A 22200-nucleotide genomic window follows, 5' to 3' on the forward strand; every position below is an offset into this window, starting at 1 on the left:
CTGAAACAACATGGCTGTCTTAAAGAGACCAAAAATTGTTATTAAAAGTAAAGACTTTGTGAAAGTTCACGTGAGACTTAAAATAGAATTCCTTTAAATTTCTCAGGGTAATCTTCTGGCTTTGCTTCTCCTCTCCCTTACAGTTCAAGAAGGCAAAATGTTGCCATGTATTTTGTAATGTCGGTTGTTTCAAGGCAATTTGAAGTGTCTTTTCTTGGCACTGCTTGAGATATGTTCTGGGATTGAAGTTTGGGAAATCTCTTTCATGATCTTCAAACTGTTAATTCTGAAAGTTACCACTACTTATATGCAACTCAGTGTCTTCAGACAAGATAACCTGATTGAGTTAAAGCTCGTGATTCTTGGGTGTATAGCATGACAGACACAGCAAGCTGTTTGTCTTTCCTACCCTGAGAAGATATTGCTATTCAAATACTTTCTCTAGAGAAATGACTCTTCATGTTCAAGTATCACTTAGGTTCATCTTTCCATCCTGGTACAGGTACAAGGCGAGATCTCTAGTCCTGCATCCCAGATACCAAGGTTTACCACTACCTCTGCATAGAGCAGCATGGTGCCATAGATGGGGTTGCTAGATTCCCCAATGCTGTTCTGGTCAAGGGACTGCTCCCTGCAAGCATTCCCCCTCTGATAATGTGTCAGAGAAAGGAACTTTTCTGGATTTTATCATGACAGATTGGAATTGTCCTTTCTGTTGGTAGAACAGGATTTTCTATAGGAGTATTGAACTCAGGACTAGAATTTTTAGACCAACATTTCAGTCAATAAAAAAGGACCAAAATTGTTCAGATATTTATTATTCACAGCAGAAGTGCTTTCCTACCTGTTATGCCATTCCCATACAAGCTGCAATTGAAGCTTTTCAAATGACTAACAGGAATTTTGCATAGGCTCTTATTTGTATACCAGTACTAAAGATGTAAATAACACTCGTTTTCCCTTCCCACTTTCCTTCTCAAAAGCTTGCTTTTAAACAACTAAAAATGCCATTTCTTAGTACCTTCCAGACTTTTCAATTAGTTTTCTCCTTGCAGTATTACTCTTGTTTTCAAGTTCAGCAGGTTCCCACAGGAAGAAAAAGAACTTGAAAAAGAAAAAACCTTGTGAGCAGCACTGAGGACAGCCCTCAGGACAGCCCTCTGACCAGCCAGAAGGCTTCCCAGGGTTAGATGGGTGGACTAGAGAGGAAGCCCTTTTTGGGGCCACAGGGAATATTTGCAAGAGGGAGCTTTATGTAGAAAGAGAAATTAGCTTGAGTAGATTGCCACATGACATTTGAATTTGAGAAGAATTTGCCTCCTTTGGGAGTGGTGGCTGCCTTTGTGGGCACCTTGGCAAGGAGAGGTGTTCAGTTGCTGCCTGTCTCATCTCCCCCTGCTCCAGAGGGACCTGCCACATGCAGTATCTCAAAGCCCTGTTAAGCATTTGGCATGTTTGTATTTTATTCTACATTAACTATTTTCTTGAATTCCAGGGCAAATATTTTAATTGTCCTTTTGTTCTTGGCACTCCAATGGAACGTAACTATTTTATTTTCGCTTCATTGTATTTTCACAGATTTTGACAAAACTGAAGGCTACAGAATGATTTCATAATTAATATCTGCATAATTGCCACCCAGTTCAGTGTGAACACTGAGGCATAATTTAAAACAGCTGTGCTGGATAAATCACAAGCCTTAGCATGAGGCACCCTGTTGATCACATTTATTTTATTTTTTTCCAGTCTATGACTATTTTGCTGTTCCACTGCATCTGCCTTCTAATTTTTTTCCTTCTTGGTTAAAGGTCATGTAACCATTAGAATGATGTTGGCACTAAGTAACATCTTTAAGCATCAGTCTCCACAATGCTATTTTTATACTATCAGTCTGTGGCCCATTTTCATTGCTACAGAAAACAAAGCCATGTGCTGTTCTGCACTGAAGTGATGTGAGCAAGTCTATTTTAATTTGGAATTTGTAATTGCCCTGTAATACCCAAGAACTAAGGAAGCACCCACTGAGCTTGAAGACACATTAAATCAGAGAAATGCTGGTGCCTTAACCTCCTGCTGCAGTCAGTGGAGTGATACAACAGCCAGGAAGCCAACAGAGCCCAGAAATGACTTCATATGATCACCACTGCAGGCTCAGGTCATTTGCTCAACAGGCTTTCAGTACTGTTTGGGCTAAGGTCTCCTGCCTGTCATCCAGCTGCCAGTTCAGAAGCATGCAGATTTGTCTACAGGTCCCCTGTTGCATCTGCCAAGCTTGTCAACATGTCTTGGATAACCTAGACATCCAAGGTTATCTCAGGATGATCTTAAACATCAGTAGACACATGTGTAGGCAACTGAACCAAGACCTGCATGAATTTTGAAGGGTAAGACAGACTATTCTCCAGACTTCATCTGGCTGTGCTCACAAACTTCAAAGTCTAAAATGGATACTTAAACTTCTAGCTTGCATGCAGACATATTCAGACAGGAACACTTAGATGTCTTAATTTCAGGCTGAGTCCTAACCTTTTATGCTGGTGGGACTCACTGAAGCATACACATAAGCAAACCAATAGTAAGGCTTTCTGCTTAGAAATTTAAAGCCCTCCCAATGCAGATGTTTGCATTACTCAAAACTGAAACTCAGTCCCAGAATTCAGAATAACTCCTTTCTCACATAATGCTAGGGCACATCATCCTCTGCAAAATCTTATAGCTACCTGTGAGTGAAGTTGAGCAGGTAACAGCTTCCTTGCTTGCTTGAGTACTGCTTGCCCACTAGCTACCAGAGTAATAATTGAAAGCTTTGTTCAAGGTCTCTGAAGGAGGTATTTACACACAGTTACTGTATGCATATTTTAAATACATTTGACATACCTCTGCCCACATGCATGCACTAGAGGGAGCCAGGACCAAGCCCTCCATATACATGCCCTAACACTGCTTCTCACTCGCATTTCACACTACATGGATTTTGCAGGTTCCATTCTCCAAGAAAACATTGTGAGTATCCCTGAACAACAACTGAACATAAGTTCATTAAAGATCTAAGCCTGAAGTGAAGTTAAGCAGCTGCAGCTTCCAGCCCCACTCTGGTGAGAATGGCTGGAACAGTTTGAAAAGTGGGAAGAGAAAAAAGGGAAAGATGTCTCACCTCTGACAGGTCATGGTCATCATGTATCTTTGGAAGTCCACCTGCCTTTCACTGGAAAACCCAAACTGAAGTCCCTTCACTTCTCATCACAGCCTGACAGCTAGTGTAAGTGGGAACACCCCCTCACAAGATGTCCACATGCAGTGAACAGCAACACCACCAGCTCTTTTATCAACTGAGCCATTTTTTAGTCAGGATTTTTGAAACAGGATCTGCTAAAGCGTTTTTTGCTCCATCTTGGTTTTACTGCACTGAACCAAACCGATGCTCTCCCACAGTGAAGTACACTGCAAGAAAATTATTTTGGTTTTAAAATCTAATTTCTGTAAGTGAGGGAAAGCAGAAGACTTCCAGTTTTCCACATATTCTTAACTGCTGTCACCCAGCAGAGATGTACTACAGTATAGTCTTTACCCTACACAATCTTCTTATGTGCCTCATGCCATACACTGCGCACTCAGTGCACAGAGCTGCTGTCCGAGCATGACCAAACGCATGTTTTGAGCTGTGACTGATGCTACTTTCAAAAAGAAGAGACATACTCAAGACAGAAGTCATAGTTCATCTTTTTTTTTCAAAATAGAAGATGATGGCTCACACTGAATAATTTACTAGATCCCACAGAGTTGTTAGGGCTTTTTAGCCATCAGCTCAGATTCCCTAACTTTTGGGATGCTGACGTTTCCTTCCCCTGGTGCTTCAAGGACATTGGGATCATCACACTCAACACAAGGAAGTCCAGCAATTTTTCCCCAGGCCAGAATATGAAGCCAAATGATACTGAGCTAAATGATTAAGCCCTGCTGCAACTTTCTTTCCATGACTGTTATTAGAAGCTGTGGGAGCTGAAATGGGAGCTGAAGGTTGCAGGTTGATTTTAGAAATGCAGAAAAGACACTGGAAAGAGGAAATTGTGTCCCATGGATATGTAAAGTAGTGTGGCACAGACCTGAAAGGAAATTTTATCTAGATGGGAAGTTAATTACCTGCTCTTTCTGTGTTTCCTGAACTGAAGAAATACTGAGAGCAAGGACCACAGAGCTACTATGGGGCCTTTCCCAGTGCTGTAGCTTTGTCTCCAGTTCTTAGGAGATTGCAAATAAACAATAAACTTAGAGATTTGTCTGTTATAAAGAAGAATTACCTTTCCCTTTTCCTTTCAAATACACAACTTTTTACAGTAGCTTTTAAAGATAAGCCGTAACTCAAACACAGGAGTGAGAAATAAAAGACAGCAATGGCACATGCTACAGAAACCATTGAGAAAAGCTCCTGGGTTTGGAACCCATCTCCTCCATGTATAGCGGTGCAGAACTTCGGTTACACACCTATGCACCTTCTACAGGCAAGGGAAAGAGGCAGCACCTTCCACGGCAATTTACCTTGCCCTGACATGGACTTCTAGAAAAGCAGACAAACTGGATGCTGAACTTCCAAATGGCTGAAGTTAAACAAGTTGAAACTCATATCTGTGTTAAACTATCCTTGAATTTCAGCACGGAGTTACATGTATACACACACATATGCAACTAAATAAACACAGAGAGGCACTTTTCATTACTTTCATTAAATGTTAAATGCTCTAATGCTCCAATGCAAACAAAACCCACACCAGGAAAGGAGGGGCTCTGCCTGTTATCCTGTTAGATGAAAAAAGTGTATTAAGGCACACCTATGTCTCCCTAGTGGCACTAATTACTTGTGTAAAAGTATTCCCATTCCCATCCTGAAATAACCAGACTGCTTACTGGTCCTTTTGTAGGTGTACATCTATTTATTCTGCTGCAGACATAGTCTCTCTGGCACCCAGCAGTGGGGGTGGTGGAGCTGCCCCAGCTGCATTCCCACATGAGACAGGGTGCCCAGCTGATCCTCTCCCCAAACTGTCCCATTTTCTCATAGTCCCTTGGCATCTTCAAGTCCCTCTGTTATCACTTTGGGATCACAAAACTACACTGGATGCCACAAAATAATTTTCTGCAGTAGATGCAGTCCAGGGAAGGATGGTGAAATGCACTGTTTCTCTGCTGCACTTTCTTGCTTGTCTCAAGCATGTTTTTCATTAAAACAAGATAGCTCTTGGAAAAGAATGCACAAAATGACAACCCTCTTCTGATGAAAATGCTAGAAGCACAAATACCACAATGCTGGCAAACAAGCCTTTAAAAAACCCAACAAAACCAACGCACAAAGCTGACTGGTTTGTGTTTCTTTCAGAAAGTAGGATGTATTTCAGAGGTAGTATATTTTTCCTGAATTATTATAAATAAACTCTGCAGCAACTTCTGGTTTTCCATAGGATACTTAAATAGTTTGGGGACAGACTGAAAAAAAGAAATAAATCTGCTGGTATAACATTATTAAGTAAAACATTTTCACTCATTTCTTTCTAATTCCTTGGCAGGTGGAGGGGAATGAAACAATGAGCACACGTTTGTAGTAGGTCTGCAATAGCTTGTCAGTCTGGCCAAAAGCAACACAAGGAAAGGTGATGGGGACATAGCCCTTTGCTTTCTCTTGGTGAGCAAATCTGCTTGCTTCTTTCTTAGTCTGACCTCGCAAAACATGAGGGGAAACGGCTCTTAGGTGAAAGAGCCCAAGGACGGTTCCAAAGCAACAGAAAAGCCAGAGTGACCGAAGTGCTGTGCAAACATCTCTCATGGCAAATGCCAGGTGCGTCACGGTGGCAAACTCTACAGCCGCAATGGAGGAGTCAAAGCTACACACGCTGAGCTGCAACAGGTATGTCTTCCCTGGGAACCAGGTCTTACAGGAGGAAGAAGAAAACTCTATCAACATTACAACTTCCATTATCATAACACACCACAAAAGAAAAGGAGAAAGTATCATCTTTCCTAGCCTGTCTCTACCAATTACCCTAGGGGTACTTTGTGACAGTCCTTCCTTAGGCAAGTAAAATTCCCAGGTTAAAGGCACACGTTCAAATATAAAGCAAGCATAGTCATAAATATCTTGAGTGCTGATTTGATCACTAGCATTGACAGAAAACACTCAATTTTGTTTATTTTCTTTTTGTTTGTTTTGTGTGTGTTTGTTGGTTTTTACCTTTGGGGGTTTTTGTTTATTCATTTGGTTGGTTGGACTTTTCCCAGCTGCTCTGTCCCACATATGATTTTTGACCGCTTCCATGCTTACTAATTAGTCACTTCCACACACCACATGGAAAAGGCTACATGAACACACCTAAATATTTGAAACCTGTGATGATCTGTCTTTTGAACTTAGGAGTTAATAATAGACTTTGGTAAGTAGTCCAGTACTATGGTGATTGTAACTCCAGCTGGGTTAATTACACATTAATTAGGTACAAACATCGCAACACAAAACACAGCTACGTCATTATTTGCAACAAATGTTAACTCTAAATAAGTGCAACCTGTCCCACAAACACTTGCTATAAACGACTTAGAAATAAAAGTAAAATTTGATGGGGTAAACACAGAAAAAAAAAATTCTCTGGGAGAATTTTTTTTGTTTAAAAATAAAAGAAAAATTAAAATAAAAATCTCAGCACTCATTTAGAGTTCGGGATCTCGTGAAAGAAAGCTTTAAAAGGAGCAAACCTGATTTGCTGTGGCTGTTGCGGCGAAGGGAACACTTGTTGCAGGAGTTGTTGCTGCAGAGACAGTGGCGGCCGTAGCGTTGTGCATCATGGGTACTTTCAGGAGGGGAACCATGGAAGCAATGAACAGGAGGGTGCAGCATTATGGTAAGAGAAGTGGTATTTTTGGCATGGTGAATATCAAGAGCGGCAAGCCATCGTCATGGGTTAAACCGGCAGATGGCATGCAATCACAGTGCAAAGCGAGAAAGCGTGGCGGAGAAATAAAAAAAACAAGGGAAAATAGCTTATTACAAGTACAATTAAAGGAAGGCTGTCAACACAATCGGCGATTCCCAGAAAAAAGAGCAAGGAAAACACGGGTGTGATCTCCAAGAAGGCTATTACTTGCGCAAACCAAGCCGCTCCAAAAATAGCCTGGTAACTGAGAATTGTTACGAGGGCAGTTTGTTTTCCTCCGGTATCGATACAAAGCATTGGGGGAAAAAAATTAGCGCAAAGACAAGACAGTGGTTTGCACTGCGAAGGAAAATTAAACATCTTTATCTCATTTTTAAAAGACAATTAAAACATTTATTATTTTCATGTATCTTCATTCTGAAACAAGCCAGACACTGCCTGTCTTCCCTTATAATCCAATTTATGCATTTTTTTTTCCTACTAGCACTGCACAACTGTTATATTTTATCAGAGTTACATTACCATCTGTTTTGAGGCAAAAATCAGGAGGATGATTATAATAATTTTCCCGATTTAAACACTACTTTGTGCGATCCAAAAAAAGCAAGGTCGATTTTATAAAAGTCGCTGCTTTTGCTCATTTTGAGAATGAATTCTAACCAGCATCTTCATGAAAGAATTTTTAACTCAATGTTTTAAAGGCTTGACATTTTAACTGCTTATCTGAGTAGTCCCACAAATAAAATTTGGGGGGAAAATTTTTTACAAAAGATCACTGGGATAGGGCTACAGAATAGAAGGAAGGTTACTTTTCCGTCTTAGAGGCTGCTGCATTGGACTTCCATTCTGCATGCCCAAAATGTTAGTTCCAAGCTGCAAATACATTTAAAGGAGGAGCAAGGCTCAGATCACAGGTTTCAACAGAACCTCCATGGATCAAAGTAGGCATTTCTGGGAAACGCTGATAAAACTTTCTAACACACAGCAAAAAGGAGAAATAGGCACACCACTATGAAACTTTAAAACACTGATGAAATTTGCTGGCTTTTTTCCAGTATTTCATGTTTTATAGTACTAGACAATATAAAATATAAAGAGAAATAAAACTTTGAAAACTGAAAAGCAGACTGGAATTCATGGTATTATGCTTTTGCAGTGTAGTTGTTATAGCAGGTGATATCGCATCTAAACTGCAGCTTCCATCTACGAACCTAAAAACTCTGCAAATTCAACCAGAAGGACAAGCGAATCTTTAATTCACTCTCTAAATCTCGCCTAGGACTTTTGAAACAAGTGAATATACATCATATACATTACAAAAAGAGATCAATAAAGAGATTTGGAACCTACCAATACTGGTAGCGGGTGTCATGCACAAAACTGACCCTGCGTGTCATGCAATGATAGGTGAAAAAAGTGGATAAAGGGAAGAAACAGGTTAGCTGTTTAGAGTTAACATTCAAAGTGAGATTCAAGCATAACCACAGAGAAGTAAGTTAGTTAAATGAAACTGTAAGGTCATTCATAGTTTAACTTTAACACAAAAAGGTGATTATGTTCTCACTAAACTCCTGGCATTATTCTGTGTACCTACAAGGTATTTCATAAACATTTTTACTTAGCACTTTTATCCTTTCAATTACTACTTTTGCAGAAAAAGATTTTTGCTTACAGCAAAGATCTTTGGTTAAATATCCTGTTATTTGGGAATTTTATAACTCAATGGATAATTCAGACAGTTCAATGTTGCACATATAGGCATTCACCAACTTTCTGATGTGCAGTAGAGAAAGAAATTTAAATAGAATTAGCTGATACTGCTCTGCAGGGGCTTTGCCAAATTCACATTTGATGGTAAGGTACTCGTCCTTAATGCAACACTGGAGGCACAGAGATGCTTCTGAACAAAGAAAACACTACTGTGACAATTCCCTGAGCTAAACACTTCAAACTGTGTACCTACCCAGCAAAAGGTTCCCAGCACATCTCAAAGATGCCCTGGAAGGACTGCTCACCTGCCACACAGTTTAGTTTTGGTGCCTAGTTCACCTTTAACCTTTCTGGGAAGACCAAATGAAAAAAGAAACAAAAAAACCCAAGGAACTATTTTCAGGACAGCAAGCTGGTGAAGGCCAGCAGGTAAGGAGACTAGTTCCAGGTACACACATATTTGATATAAAATCAAATATGCTTCTGGTATTCGTGCTTAATTACTACCATGTCCCCTTCTCAGACCGTCACAGTAGCAGTGTAACTATGAATGACCTTACTCAAGAACATTCCCAGAGAATACACAAAGTTCCTCCTCTTAGAGGCTATAGAAACAGTAACGAACAGCAATGGGAAGAGAGAAAAGACCTGCTGTTTTCAAGATCATTCATCAAACAGTGAGGAGAAGGTGACAAAGCAATCAAACTGATGTAAAACAAAGTGCAGAACTTTGGAGCTAAGCCATGCTACGTCAAGCCCCACACTTTCTATTAGGGGAGCAAGTGGTTAAGAAAGCAGAGAAGTTATATAAAACAATTAAGTTTTATATATATTCCAGCAGCAAAACTTGTCCTAAATTTGAACTTAACACACACACACACACACACACAAGGAACACATTTGAAAATTACACCAGTTCAGAAAATATCACATAATAATTTAAAATCCAACAGATCGTGTCGTGCATTGCTCCTTAGACTTGGGTGGCATGACAGTCCTTACACTCACCAAATCCAACCTTTCTAGGAAATGCAGGATTATCAAGTGCATGTAACATCTTTAATGAAAAGCTTATGACACCCACTCATATAAGAGGGGGTTCCCCTCTCCTAACTTCCTCCCACACACCACTCCTCTCTCTAACACCCTTTCGAGGTGCTGATGTTGTTTGCAAAGAGTAACACTTTTAGAAAGGTTTTCTACTCTGGGCTTGGGCTCCATCTGCTATACTATCCCTCTGTTTTTCCCTCTTTCATGCACTTGTTTCAGGGCTTGCCAACAATCTGGCCTTTAAGATTTGGTATCAAGATCCGCCCATCCCTGTCCTCTGAAAATTTTAAGATAAAACTGTAATTATAACCATTAGCTGGAAAGGGGGATGGACATCAAAAACCACAAAGAATGAGCTACTTAAGGAAGCGTGAGCACTCCAAAAGTCTGGAAAATATCCAAATGGTATTTTGCTGAAAAGGTTTAAACTACTGCATTTTGCACAGTTAATTTAAAATCCTCGGCAATTGCAAGTAATAGCAACAGGCCCTGAAAGGGAGCGCTGAGGAAAAGGAACAATGCGTATTGTACCGCAAAATCGCAGGGCTACGATGTAAAACAAGCTTGTGGAAATTTCCGTACGTTTGTAGGCACAGGGCAGTCTTCCATTCATGTCCAAATAAGCAGACTTGCAATTTATTATTTTTTTTTCCAAGCACTCCCATAAATGTCAGTGTGTTTCTGCCACAGATATTCTGGTGCACCAATGCGCTAAAAATACAGCAAGCTATAACTTACTATTATAAATACAGGGGCAGGCTCCAAGGTTGTTACTCAGGCCTTATAGCAAAATTCCACGAAGTCAAAGCCATCTGTGTTTGTTTTTATCTTTAAACACATATGGGAATGCTGATAGATTGGGAAATCATTATGTGTTGCGTTTCATTCCTTGTTTAACCCACATTATTTCTATAAACTAAAAAAGCATTGCTGAAATGTCAAGTGCATTTGCAAACATGGAGTTTTAAATGATTCTGGAAGTTCACACTTGATAACATTCTGGTATGAAAATATGTAATTTGATAATCATAAATGAAAGTGCACATTCACTAGGCAGGATGTTTACCATTGGGAAATCTGGAGTGGGAGTGACTGACATAACGTAGAGGTTTATGTTGTTATTGTTTACACAAGCACTTAACACATTCTTTCTCTCACTGTTAAAAGAGAAGCCCTGCCATCAGCCATGGTGCAGTTCAAGTCATCTCTGAATCATAGAATCATTGAATGCTCTGATAGTTACAGACTTCTGAGCACTGAAATGCAAATTATGGTCACTCATATTCATATCACCCCAATGAAGAATTATAACCCCAGCCAGCTACCAGCCACAATTGCTAGGAAAAGTTCTGGTGGCATTCCAAGGTAACAACCACAAAAACACGCCTGATGCCTTAAAACCCTTCAGTGCAGCTGTGGGAAGCAATGTATTTGGTCAGGGCTTCCATGCAGGTACCCATTGGAAAGTTATGGCTGGTGTTCCCCTTTTCTTGCTCTGCTTGGGTGCAGGTGGGGTAAGCCCTGTGGCTGCAAAACAGCTCCCAAGGGAGCAGGAGGATGTGCCTCACTCACAGCACAATTTCTGCGGCACCTCTGAAGCATGATGCTTTTCCCAGCATTTCTGCTAGTGGATCTTTGCCTTCTCATCTCCTAGGAGAGCACTGGCAGATAAAAGTCAAAATACAGCCAATTTAAAGCAGGTAAAAAATGGGTCAGACTGCAGACAATGATCAACAAGGCTATGAATGTGAAAAGCAGCCTAGTGGCACATTGAAATACTTCTGCTTCGATTCTCATACATTGCAGAAGGAAGGAAAGTAACGTATAAATGTCTGTGCAGACTTCACCTCAAGTAGGGCAGAGAACACAGTGAAACCTTTTTTCAAGTGCAACTGCCTGACATGGAGGCTACCTAAGGAACACAAAGTAAGTTCAACGTGAGTACAACATACCTGTTGGGATAAAGGCTGCATGTTGCTGCAACTGAGCATTGGCAAGAGCCTGTTGATAGTGCAAGACACTGGGATTGAAAACGGCACTGGCACCATTGCTTTTTTCAAGTGCTTGTCTCTTTGGTAAAGGGTGAAGAACACCAGGAGGAAAGGCCTGTAAATAAGAAAGTTAGTTAAAAGGGTGCCATTTTTAAGACTTTGTTGGTAACACATACATAAATACAAAAAAAACTTCTTATTTTTTAAAGCAGCTAAAGATGCCTCGCCATGCATATTAACTCAAAGCACAGCAATGTAAAATGAGTGAGATTTTGTTATTGGTAGCAAAAGCGTGGTACTATTAACCTAAAACTGTAGCAGCACAACTACTGAAAAGAAAGGCCTTTAAAGCAACGAAAATGGCATTGCCTTTAAATAGGTTTTCAAATATTAACAGGGAGAAAAAACCACTTGTGTTTCATTGCCAAGTATTTTCTTTTTTTTAAAGTTTAAACACCGTTTCCTATTATTACCCAGATTAATGGATTACGTTAAGCGTTTTCAATTACAGAAGCAGTTTTGTCTCAATTCGACTTTTCATGAGAGGATATTTAAAAAAATGAAACCATGTTAGGAACCAAACTAAATTGTCTGCGTTTATTACGTATGAGAATGAGATGGATAAATAGAGTTTCTGGTAAATCAACGAGTATGTGAAATCATTTCCGGTTGATGTTCAAAAGTAAAGCGATACAAATTTCATTAGTTGCTTTCTCTGAAAACAAAACAAAATAATAATAATAATAAAAAAAAAAAAGCTACATGCAAAGCAAAAGGTGAAAGGTCAAAGTACCAGGTCTACAGTTGCTTCGAGAGGTCGCTTCATTGCTTTGGCAGTCGACTGAGTCTTTTAATAACAGGCAGCGAGCACATGATGGCAGTGGGCCAATGGGATTCAAGCGAATTAACATACAGGTAAACAGCAAGCAGAGGTGCATCATGGGAACGGCATTGCATTTGTGGATAGGTGAGAAGGAAAAAAATATTCTGAATGCAATATACAACATACAAAACACTAGGCATGCACAACAACAAAAATGTCTTCTAAAGAAATGAATATTACATTTCAAATTAGTACCGAAGCAAAAATGCATCTACTATACCTTAGTTAAAAGCATATAAGAGAGTAAAATATAGATGTTTGAAATTCAGGAAAGTTGAGTAAAACAGCAGCTTGCAGACACTATTAAGCATTATATAAACACTTCACAGAGATGCAGAAACTTTTACGGATACGCCCATAAGAATTCCTGATAAGTTAGTCACATCACATTTTAAAGCAGAAAAATCAATTTGGAAGGCTACTTTTTCAAATGTAAAGCACTAGTGAAAGTTGTAATGCATTACAAATGCTATTAACATCAGTGCTTGCAAGGTGAGGGCCTTTTAATTACGAGGTGTGCTGTTCAATAGGTTTGGGGTTCCAAATGAGAGAAGTTCTCCTTTTCCAACAGAAAGCAGAATCAGTACAATGTCTGGTTATACTAACTTATCATTAATTCCTTTTTGTTTTTTTTCTTTTTCTGTTTTCTCCCCTACAGCTGGGTCACTTTTGCAGATTTTTTTTTCCTTGTAACTTACCACATTACATTGAGAGGGAAAAAAAATCTTTCAGAATTTAAAAGGTATTTTCTGAATTTTGCTACGACCTTCAGTAGTAGTTTCAGGAGCAGGGAGTGAGAACACTGCGCTCCCAGTGCATGAGCAAACATTAAATGATGTGTAATGATACTAGTACAGCATTATGATGATCTTTTAAATTGAGTATTTAGGTGTAGTACATAGGCACATACATTTATGTACACTTCCGTAAGAAGATCAAATTTACAGCTGATATGATTGCTTCTCCGAAATATCTTCTCATATAAAATATTTGTGCAATATTACACGGTGCAAATAATTCTTACAAATCTTTAGAAAGGAAAGGGGGATTTCAGAAATGAGAATTCTTACTTTTGTTATTTAAACACAGACTGATATTTAGCTCTTTTCAATTAATGCAGACCACGTCTATCTTGACATCAGTATGTGGAAATAGGGAACAAAAGTAGGAAAAAAAAAACAGGGCAAGGCACAAAATGCCTAAAAAAATGCTTATGATCACAAGATTAGCTAGTTGCCAACAGGGTATTTTGCAGAATAGCTCTCACTTTGCCTATTCCTTGGCCCTGGCTCTGTTGCACCTACGTGGTATGAAGCTTCCTGACACCCTCCTTGCCTCTCCTTCAGCACTTTTCTGGATTACATACCCTGGTCTACAGGACTGTCTGGGTCCAAGACTCAGACACTACAAGAAACTCCTATTGCAAAGTGGAGATCTAGAAAGCACTCTTTTATCTCAGCAAGCTGCTGTGCCACTGAAGTGTGGCACCCTCGTGGAGGGCACCACTCTGCACAGGGCACAGCCTCAGATCTACTCTGCATCCACTATGAATGGAAGACTACAAGGAGGTGAAGCATTATGACTGAATTCAGTGCTATGTCATGATGAAATCCACAAACTCAAATCAACATAATTAAGAACAAAGCATTTCAGGTAATTACCTTTATCATCCAAATGCAGATCTTATCTAATCTCACTTGTTAACTTCTTATCTCTGTGTTTATGATTGCCTTCTGCCATTTCTCCATACACTTCATAACCTCAACTCCCTATTTTGAGGCTTTCTGATGGTTTTCCCCTCATTTTCTGCATCAAGTTCAGTCTCACAGATTTCCTAGACTGAAGGCTTTAACTTGACCTGGTTCTAGACCTACTTAATCATCAGCCTTTTTTCCATGCTGTCTCTCCCTCTTTTCAGGCTTTCAGACTGACTGTCCATTTTTCTCTCTTTCATCCTGATACCAATACCTTCTTTGCCTCTTTCTGTTCCGTCAGGTTTTCTCTTGCTCAACATCTGATCTCATATAACTACCAAAAAAAATAAAAATAATCAATGGCTATAGACTGGAGATGAAAAGGCTATGGAAAGGAAATACAGATAATAATAACAATGATCATACTGAGGCAGAGTGTTTGTCTGCTGTATATCACATTGGTACACTGTAATATCTTCTGGAATATGAACAAAAGCAGAGGCCTGCACAGATGTGCATGAATCTCCTGACTAAAATCAAATGCAAGAAGGGAAATACACAAGAAGTGGAAGAAAGCCCTGAATGAGGACAGGAGAAATGAGGGCACCACAGCCTGAGCATGCAGGGATGGGTTAGGAGAGTCAAAGACCAGTTGGAGCTGAATCAGGCAAGGGATATGAAGGACAACAAGAAGGGTTTCTCCAAGTGTATCAGCAGCAAAAGGGAGATTAGGGAAAACGCGGGCCTGCTGTTGTATGGGGCAGGTAACGTGGTTATACAGGACACAGAGATGGCTGAGGTACTGAACACCACCTCCACATCAGTCTTTACTGACCGTTGGCCACTGGGAGACTAGAGAGAAAGTCAGAGGTGAAGATTTACCTCTAGAGAAGGAGGATCACACTTAGAAACATCTAAACAAACCAGATGCATACAAACTCATAGGACCTGACAGGATGCACTGATGGGTGTTGAGGGAGCTGGCCAATGTCACTGCAAGCCACGCTCAATTATCTTTGAAATATCCCTGCTACTAGGTTCAAGTTCCCAAAGACTTCAGGAAAGGAAATGACACTCTTATCTTTAAAGTGGGCAGGAAATAAGGTCTGACAAATGATAGGTTGGTCAACCTCACCTCAATCCCTGGGAAAGCAGTCAAGCAAATCCTCCCAAAACCCATCTCCAAACACATGAAAGCAAAGAAGGTGATGAGGAGTAGTCAGCATAGATTTACAGATGAGAAAGTGTGTTTTAACCAGCCTTGACAGCCTTCTGCAATGAGACTGGCTTGGTGGGTGAGGGAAGAACAATGAATGTCTTTTCAGAAAGATTTTCCAACACTGTCTCCCATTTTAAAAAACAAACATACTTGGTATAGGCTAAATGGGAAATAGTGAGGTGGGCTGAAAATTGACTCAACTGATCAGCAACACAAAGTCCAGCTGGAGGCCAGTCACTAGCGGTGTAGAACTCAGAGGACTTGCTGACAGACAAGACAGATGTGCTGCCACTCAGAGGAACTTGAAAAGGCTAGAGAAATGGGCACAGAGGAACCTCACTAAGTTCAGCAAAGAGAAATACCAAGCCCTGAACCTAGAGAGTAACAAGCCCAGGTACAAGTACATGCTGGTGGCCACCAAGTCTTGGCAGAAAAGGCCCTCAGGGTCCTTGTGGACACCAAGTTGACACGAGCCAGCAACGTACCCTCACAGAAAAGGTAGTTGACAGCATCCTGAGCTGCATTAGCAAAAGGATCATCAGCAGTCTGCGGAAGGTGATCCTTACCCTTTACTCAGCACCAGTGAGGCCGCATATGGAGTACTATGTCCAGGTCTGAGCACTTTGGTACAAGAAAGACATGGACATACTATAAAACAGTCCCATAAAGAGCCATGAAGATTACTAAGGAACTGGAATACCTCTTATAGGAAGAAAGGCAAAAACAACTGTGACTATTCAACCTGCAGAAGACAAGACACTGGGAGATCTCACCAATGTATACAAATACCTGACAGAAGTAAAGATGGAGCCATATTCTTCTCATCAGTGCTCAGTGAGAGGATAAAAGGCAATGGAAACAAACCTAAACACTCTAAATCCCATTTAAAGATTCCATATGAGATTGCTTAATTTATTACTGAAAGCATGATCTAACCATGGAGCAGGTTGTCAAGAGAAGTTGTGGAGTCTCCATCCTTGGAAACTTTCAAAAGCCAATCAGGTATATTTGCTCTAGCTCACCTGGCTTGAGCAGAGGGACTGGACTAGGTGAAGTTCATAGGTCTTTTTCAACATCAACTGTGAATTTACATTTTCATTTAGGCCGTACATTCTTCAGTGACTTTTTATATGCTCTGATGCACCATATGAATATTTGGAGCTCCCCAAGTACAATGACAGACAACACTGCCCCCTAACACACTTCACACTTAAGCTGTACACAGTCTATAGCCTCTTTCACAGTGTCTTTCCCCTTTCCTTTTAGAATAGAATAGAATAGAAGAGAGTAGACTAGACTAGACTAGACTAGAATAAACCAGGTTGGAAGAGACCTTCAAGATCATCGTGTCCAACCTATCATTCAACATCACCTAATCAACTAAACCATGCAACCAAGACTTCAAATTACTTCAAATTGTGAGGTCACATAAGATATCTGAATAAAAAATCCTAAACTTCAGCATACAGAAATACAGACAAGGCATTTTCTGCAAGGTCCTACACTGCAGAATTCTTTGACCTTCAGTGGCCTTATAGGCCACAATGCTCATGTATATGAGTACCCTTTGAATCAGACCAACACAACCATCTCCCAAAGGAAGGAAAACCTCTCAGACACATTTTCAGCATGGGAATGAACTGAAAGCAAACTCTGCAGGTAATCATTTGTATTTTTGCCTTAATTTTGCTCTCTAGATCCAAATGAGTATTTTTGCTTGTTCCTGGGTAGCCTTGCAGGCATGTATCCTTTCTACCACTTTTTTGGGGTTTGTTTTGGTTTATTGCCATTCCTGTGATTTTTTCATTCACTCCATCTGATTGTTTCAAATGAATATAAAAAAAAAATAGTTGGATTGTAAAGAATCTTTTCTGTTTGGTAGTCTAAATACGCCATTAAAATATTTTGTACATATTTTTCTGCAAAACGTTATCCTGAATTAGAGGTTCCTGCTGCTTCTCCTGTGACATTAGAACGCTAATATTTCAATTCTGTCTTCCCAAAGATGCTTCATCTTGCTTTGAGGCTAATGCAACTCCAATTATGGCTTATTTAAAATCATGGGATATAAATTCAGCTATTACTGAAGCACAAAGAAATTAATCTCTCTTTTTCTTTAGTATATTGCCTAGAAATATTACATTCTCTAAATGGACAATAAATATTGTACAGCAGAAGCTAACTAGAATAAAAAAACAATCTCCTTTGCTTTTAGTTTCCAGATGGTATTCAATTTCTGCAAGCACAGGAAAGTTTAACTAAAAATCACCCAATCTGAATCAGACTGTGGATACTATAAGAGAAATAATATTAAAACTTTAGGAACGTTCCTCTGTTTGGAAGCTCACTTTCTTGCATAACTTATCCTATGTCCCTCAGAAAGTCTGGTCTTTGCTAATACGCTAAATACAATGGCTTGGGTTACTTATATACTGTGCTGTATTGTGTTCCTGGTAGGCTTTTTACCCAGAGAATAACTGTATTGTCTATAACTATTGTATGCACTGCCCACAAGTCCACAAACCACATCTGCTTCATTGTTCATCCACTACCAGCAATAAGGACAATGACTCTTTGATTTGCTGCCAGCAATTTCATCTCCCAAGTCAGATTCTGCGTGCTTGATTTATTTAACTTCATCAATACTACTCTATTTAAATTTATCAACTTTCCTGGTAGCAACTGTAAGAGAGATCAGATACTGGTAAATAGATGGGCTGACTCGTCTGAAGAGTTTTAAGAGCAAGCTTAAAAGATCTGAAAATGGAAAGCTCTCAATCTCTTTTCCTCTGACTACAGTTACTATGCTTTTTCTTCATGATTCCCATTTTAGTTTACTACCCCATAATTCAAATAATTTCTGGGAGAGGCAAGGATAGTCTCCAGGCAGGAGATTCATCTAACCAAGTTCAAAAATACACAGTCAGCAGTTTTCAGTCACAGGGGACAGGCGTGTATCTTTCTCATCCTCAGACAGGCACTAATGGTGGATGAAATGAATGTGCTGTTTTTTCTCCACTACCTATAAAGTGAGATCAAGGAAGGCTACACTCAGATATCTAACTGTCTGATATCAAGGGTGGGGTGAGTTGAATCTCAATACAGGTTTCTTCAATACTACTGATCTCTGAAGCAAAAGGTCTCTTTGTTTTTCTTCCTCTTCTTCCAAATTTCCACATGTATATCTGTCATCAAAGAGCTAAACCAGCATATGTGCCCCTCTTTTTCCAGGGGACGCTGAAGACGACCAATTTGGTTTCTGTTTGCAAATACTAGGGGTAAATTTAACACATAATTAAGGCAGGGAACAGAAGTGGTATAGAGTGTCATTTGCTTCACTGTCTTGGATAGAAATACAGCAATAAAATAAGGGCATAAAGAAAAAAGTGCTTCCTCCCATCAAGCAATACGGATAATTTCATTAATTCTTATCTTTTAACAAAACAAATTAAAAAAAAAATGAACAATTTAAAAAAATAGAGGCAAAAGAGAAAAGAAAGTATAAGCAAACAGCATTAAATTGAAGCAAAATAGGCATCAAAGAGCTTCTGTCAAAAAAAGGCAGCCATATATGCCAGCACTTACCATCACAGTCGCAGCTGCCGCAGCTGCCTGGGCTGCCACTGCAGCCTGGTTGGCTTGGTGTTGCGCCGCTTTGATTTTGGCCTGCAAATGTGCAGGAGGGTGAAAATACTTGCATTTCTCCCTCATGCAACGACCTTTTATGTAATCCATACACACGGTTACGGTGTTGTCGTTTGTGTCAATCATTGTGCTGTCTGCTGGATGCGCAAAGCGGCAATCAGTCTCTCCACGTGCACAGTTTCCCCGCTGGAACTCCCTGCACACCTACATGCAAAACAACACCCGTTGCAGGGGAAGAACTTGACACAATGCAAAGGGACAGGGAGAGGCCCATGCCCCCAAAAGACAGACCTTACTCCTTCCCCAGTTAAAGTTTCTCAGTGAACTGAATTTAACAAACTTTCCACCTTCTTCTGGGAGAGGGCAATGCATCTAGGTTACCCTTGCGTACTTGGCTCCTCAGGCAGCTCTGCGGTATGACGGCTAAATGAACTTGACACACAACAGAAGCATTCCCAAATACCTTTTGTTTTTCATGTCTAGAAAACACCTGAGAAGGATACCTACTGAAGTAACCGTCCCTGCATAACTAGCTGGGAATCACAAAATATTCATTCCCTTTCTGGCTACACTTCATATTCTTGAAGCTCCGTCAGTAGGGAAGGAGTTTCTCTTGCTTAGACCCAGGCAAATGATGCAATTCATTTTTATGGACTCAACAGACAAAACAGGGAGCCTCCTCAGAAACAATTTTCAAAAATTAACACAATGAACACACTGATTTATAAAGAGGAAATGTGCTCCAGACACTAGGCTTTTGGAAAAGGACATTCATTTCTGCAAGAGCCATTTGGCCTTCTCGTTTACTTGGATCACAGATTCCACTGAGCCCAGCCATGCAGAGATCTGTCAATACCAGGGAGACTCTGCACATAGCTGGCGGCTTGCCCCTTTAGCCTGCTGCAGGGCTGGTAACATTTGATGTTTCCATTTGTAGCTCAAGGCTGAAGGGCTGTAACATTCCTCTAATATCAATCCATAAGGTTACAAAATTCCCCTCATATTAGTCCATTAAAAAACTGGGACAGAATTAATAATGCAAAAAAAAAAAAAAAAGCTTGTTAGATATTTCATCCAAATATACCTTTAAAGGTGTGCACACCTGAGATAGTTTGGAGGACATGGCCTTTACCAAAAAATGAAAATTCATGCTGCTGCCTGTGTATTAAATTTGAGCAAACACACTACCTTAAAAATAACTGTGTTTCATTACCACTGGCTGCAAGTGTAGAAATCCTGCCTGGTTACAAGGTCTTTATTAGTAGCAACTAAATTCAAGCACCATTTCTAAAACAACAGAATTTTTCCCTCCAGGATCTTTCACACAGCCTAACAAAGGACTGTATTTCTAGTCACAGCGGTGTCTACAGTACCTCCAATTTATCAGTCCTGAGGAGCTTCTGAGTAGCAGTTGAACTGGGGACTGAAACCGGTGGACTTCCAGGGACAATGACAGGCGGCGTGGGTAGGATCTCAGTCGGGACTAAGCCAACTCCTGGTGTTACTGGCGTTAGGTAAGGAGCAAAGCTAATAGCCGTGTTTGTTCCTATTGTGGGACCCACTGGAAATGTGGGCTGCAAAAGGAAAACACAGATCAAGATGAAAAAAAACCAATCTTCTAATCAAGAGCTTGCTAGCTGTCTTTCACATGTTCTTTCTGGCACTGATTCCTTTCCTTAATGAAAAACTTTCAAACAGCTGGAAAAACACACAGCATACTTTCTTCTTTTAATTACATAACACATTCCAGCAGCACATGAAGAACTGTCCTTGTAGCTCTATTATTGGAAAAGAGGCTGCCCACGCAAAGGAACTCATACCTTGAACCTGAATCTCTATGGAGGTCCAGCTTACATTGCAGGCTTATTTACACATCTAAAAGCAGAAATAACACAGACTGTACTGCTTTTCCTCAACATCTGTTTTCCTTGGGAAAACAGGCTATTTTTCAAAGTAACAGATTTCACAGGTGAGGCATTATTAACTATATTAAAGCTATATTTCTAACAAGGGTATATATAATGAGTCCTTTGGCATGTAACTTCCATCTGTTTGCATGCTGTATTTTGTCACCTCCTGCAATTATACGTTACTATGGCTCACACATCAAAAAACCTCACCTTTGCAAATGTTTGTGTGTTCAGCTGTCACCAGTGGCAAGCAGAATAAATATTATAATCTCAGCTGGACACAATATTTAGAAAGGGATTATTCAAGCTTAGCCAGAGTTCATCTTACAAAAAAAATTTGATTGGAAGGAATGATATGGGTCTAAAAATCTGTTTCATGCCTTCCTACAGTGAGTCAGTGAAGTCATGACCAGAAGAAAGAGCACTTGTGTGATGCTAAAACGCAGGCCTGCCAAGGCAGAATGGTGCATTTGTTATCACCAGCTCCATAGTGGGGTGAAGGCAGCACACCACCACAGTCAGACCTGGAATGTGGTTTAGTTCTGCAGAGCTGACATTTACCCCAGAGTGAAGCTATAATTATAAATGAGGGAAAACTATGCAGAAAAACAGGACACATCTCAGAGTAGTTTTGTCACAAATGAAGTTCCCAAATAAGCCAGCAGCTAGAAATTAACCACAAAACAGTAGAACACTAAGGAAAGACTTTAAAACACTTAATGAAGTAGGAGTGTTTCTTATCTCTCGGTTCAAGAAAGGAAGGCAGCCATGTGCAGTATGTAGAAAATATGCAAGAAAAAGCGTAGGAGCTAAAAAGTTATTTCTGTTTTTTTGAGGTTTGTTTTGTTTTTTGTGGTCCTTTGAATAAATTACTAACTTATAAACAAATGTGAGAGAGTATCAAGAAGATGCTTTGAGCAGCAGATTGGCCAGGATACCCAACTGTATGGACACGGCATCTACCCACCCTAGTGAGTTGTGGCAGTTTTAGGCTGATGCCTAGAAAATTTTCCACAGATCTTGAGTAGAAAGTGGTAAAATGTAAATACCATTGGAGGTAAAGGGAAAATAATGATAAGGTCTAAACAGAATAGAATAGCATTAACCAGGTTCGAAAAGATGTTCAAGATATCGAGTCCAATCTATCATCCAACACCATCTAATCAACTAAACCGTGGCAC

The 22200-nt window shown here is 40.0% G+C and overlaps 1 protein-coding gene across 7 annotated transcripts in view; it reads right to left on the bottom strand.

Moving 5' to 3' along the window:
• The window catches only part of MBNL2 (muscleblind like splicing regulator 2), a 118378-nt gene that overhangs the window by 12606 nt on the left and 83572 nt on the right, over positions 1-22200 (bottom strand). For 2 of the 7 annotated variants that reach the window (XM_068167251.1, XM_068167338.1), the window contains exons 4-9: positions 20483-20683; positions 19050-19313; positions 12462-12515; positions 11630-11783; positions 8268-8303; positions 6739-6833 (exon numbers count right to left, since the gene is read on the bottom strand). In XM_068167251.1, coding sequence (XP_068023352.1) covers positions 6739-6833; positions 8268-8303; positions 11630-11783; positions 12462-12515; positions 19050-19313; positions 20483-20683 — 804 coding nt within the window. The remainder of the gene's footprint in view (positions 1-6738; positions 6834-8267; positions 8304-11629; positions 11784-12461; positions 12516-19049; positions 19314-20482; positions 20684-22200) is intronic. The other 5 variants (XM_068167479.1, XM_068167529.1, XM_068167415.1 and 2 more) reach the window with 5 other exon arrangements.

The sequence above is a fragment of the Melanerpes formicivorus genome, unplaced genomic scaffold, assembly GCF_026170545.1.
Source record: "Melanerpes formicivorus ecotype bairdi unplaced genomic scaffold, bMelFor1.0.p_v2 SCAF_1, whole genome shotgun sequence".
Classification (NCBI taxonomy): domain Eukaryota; kingdom Metazoa; phylum Chordata; class Aves; order Piciformes; family Picidae; genus Melanerpes; species Melanerpes formicivorus.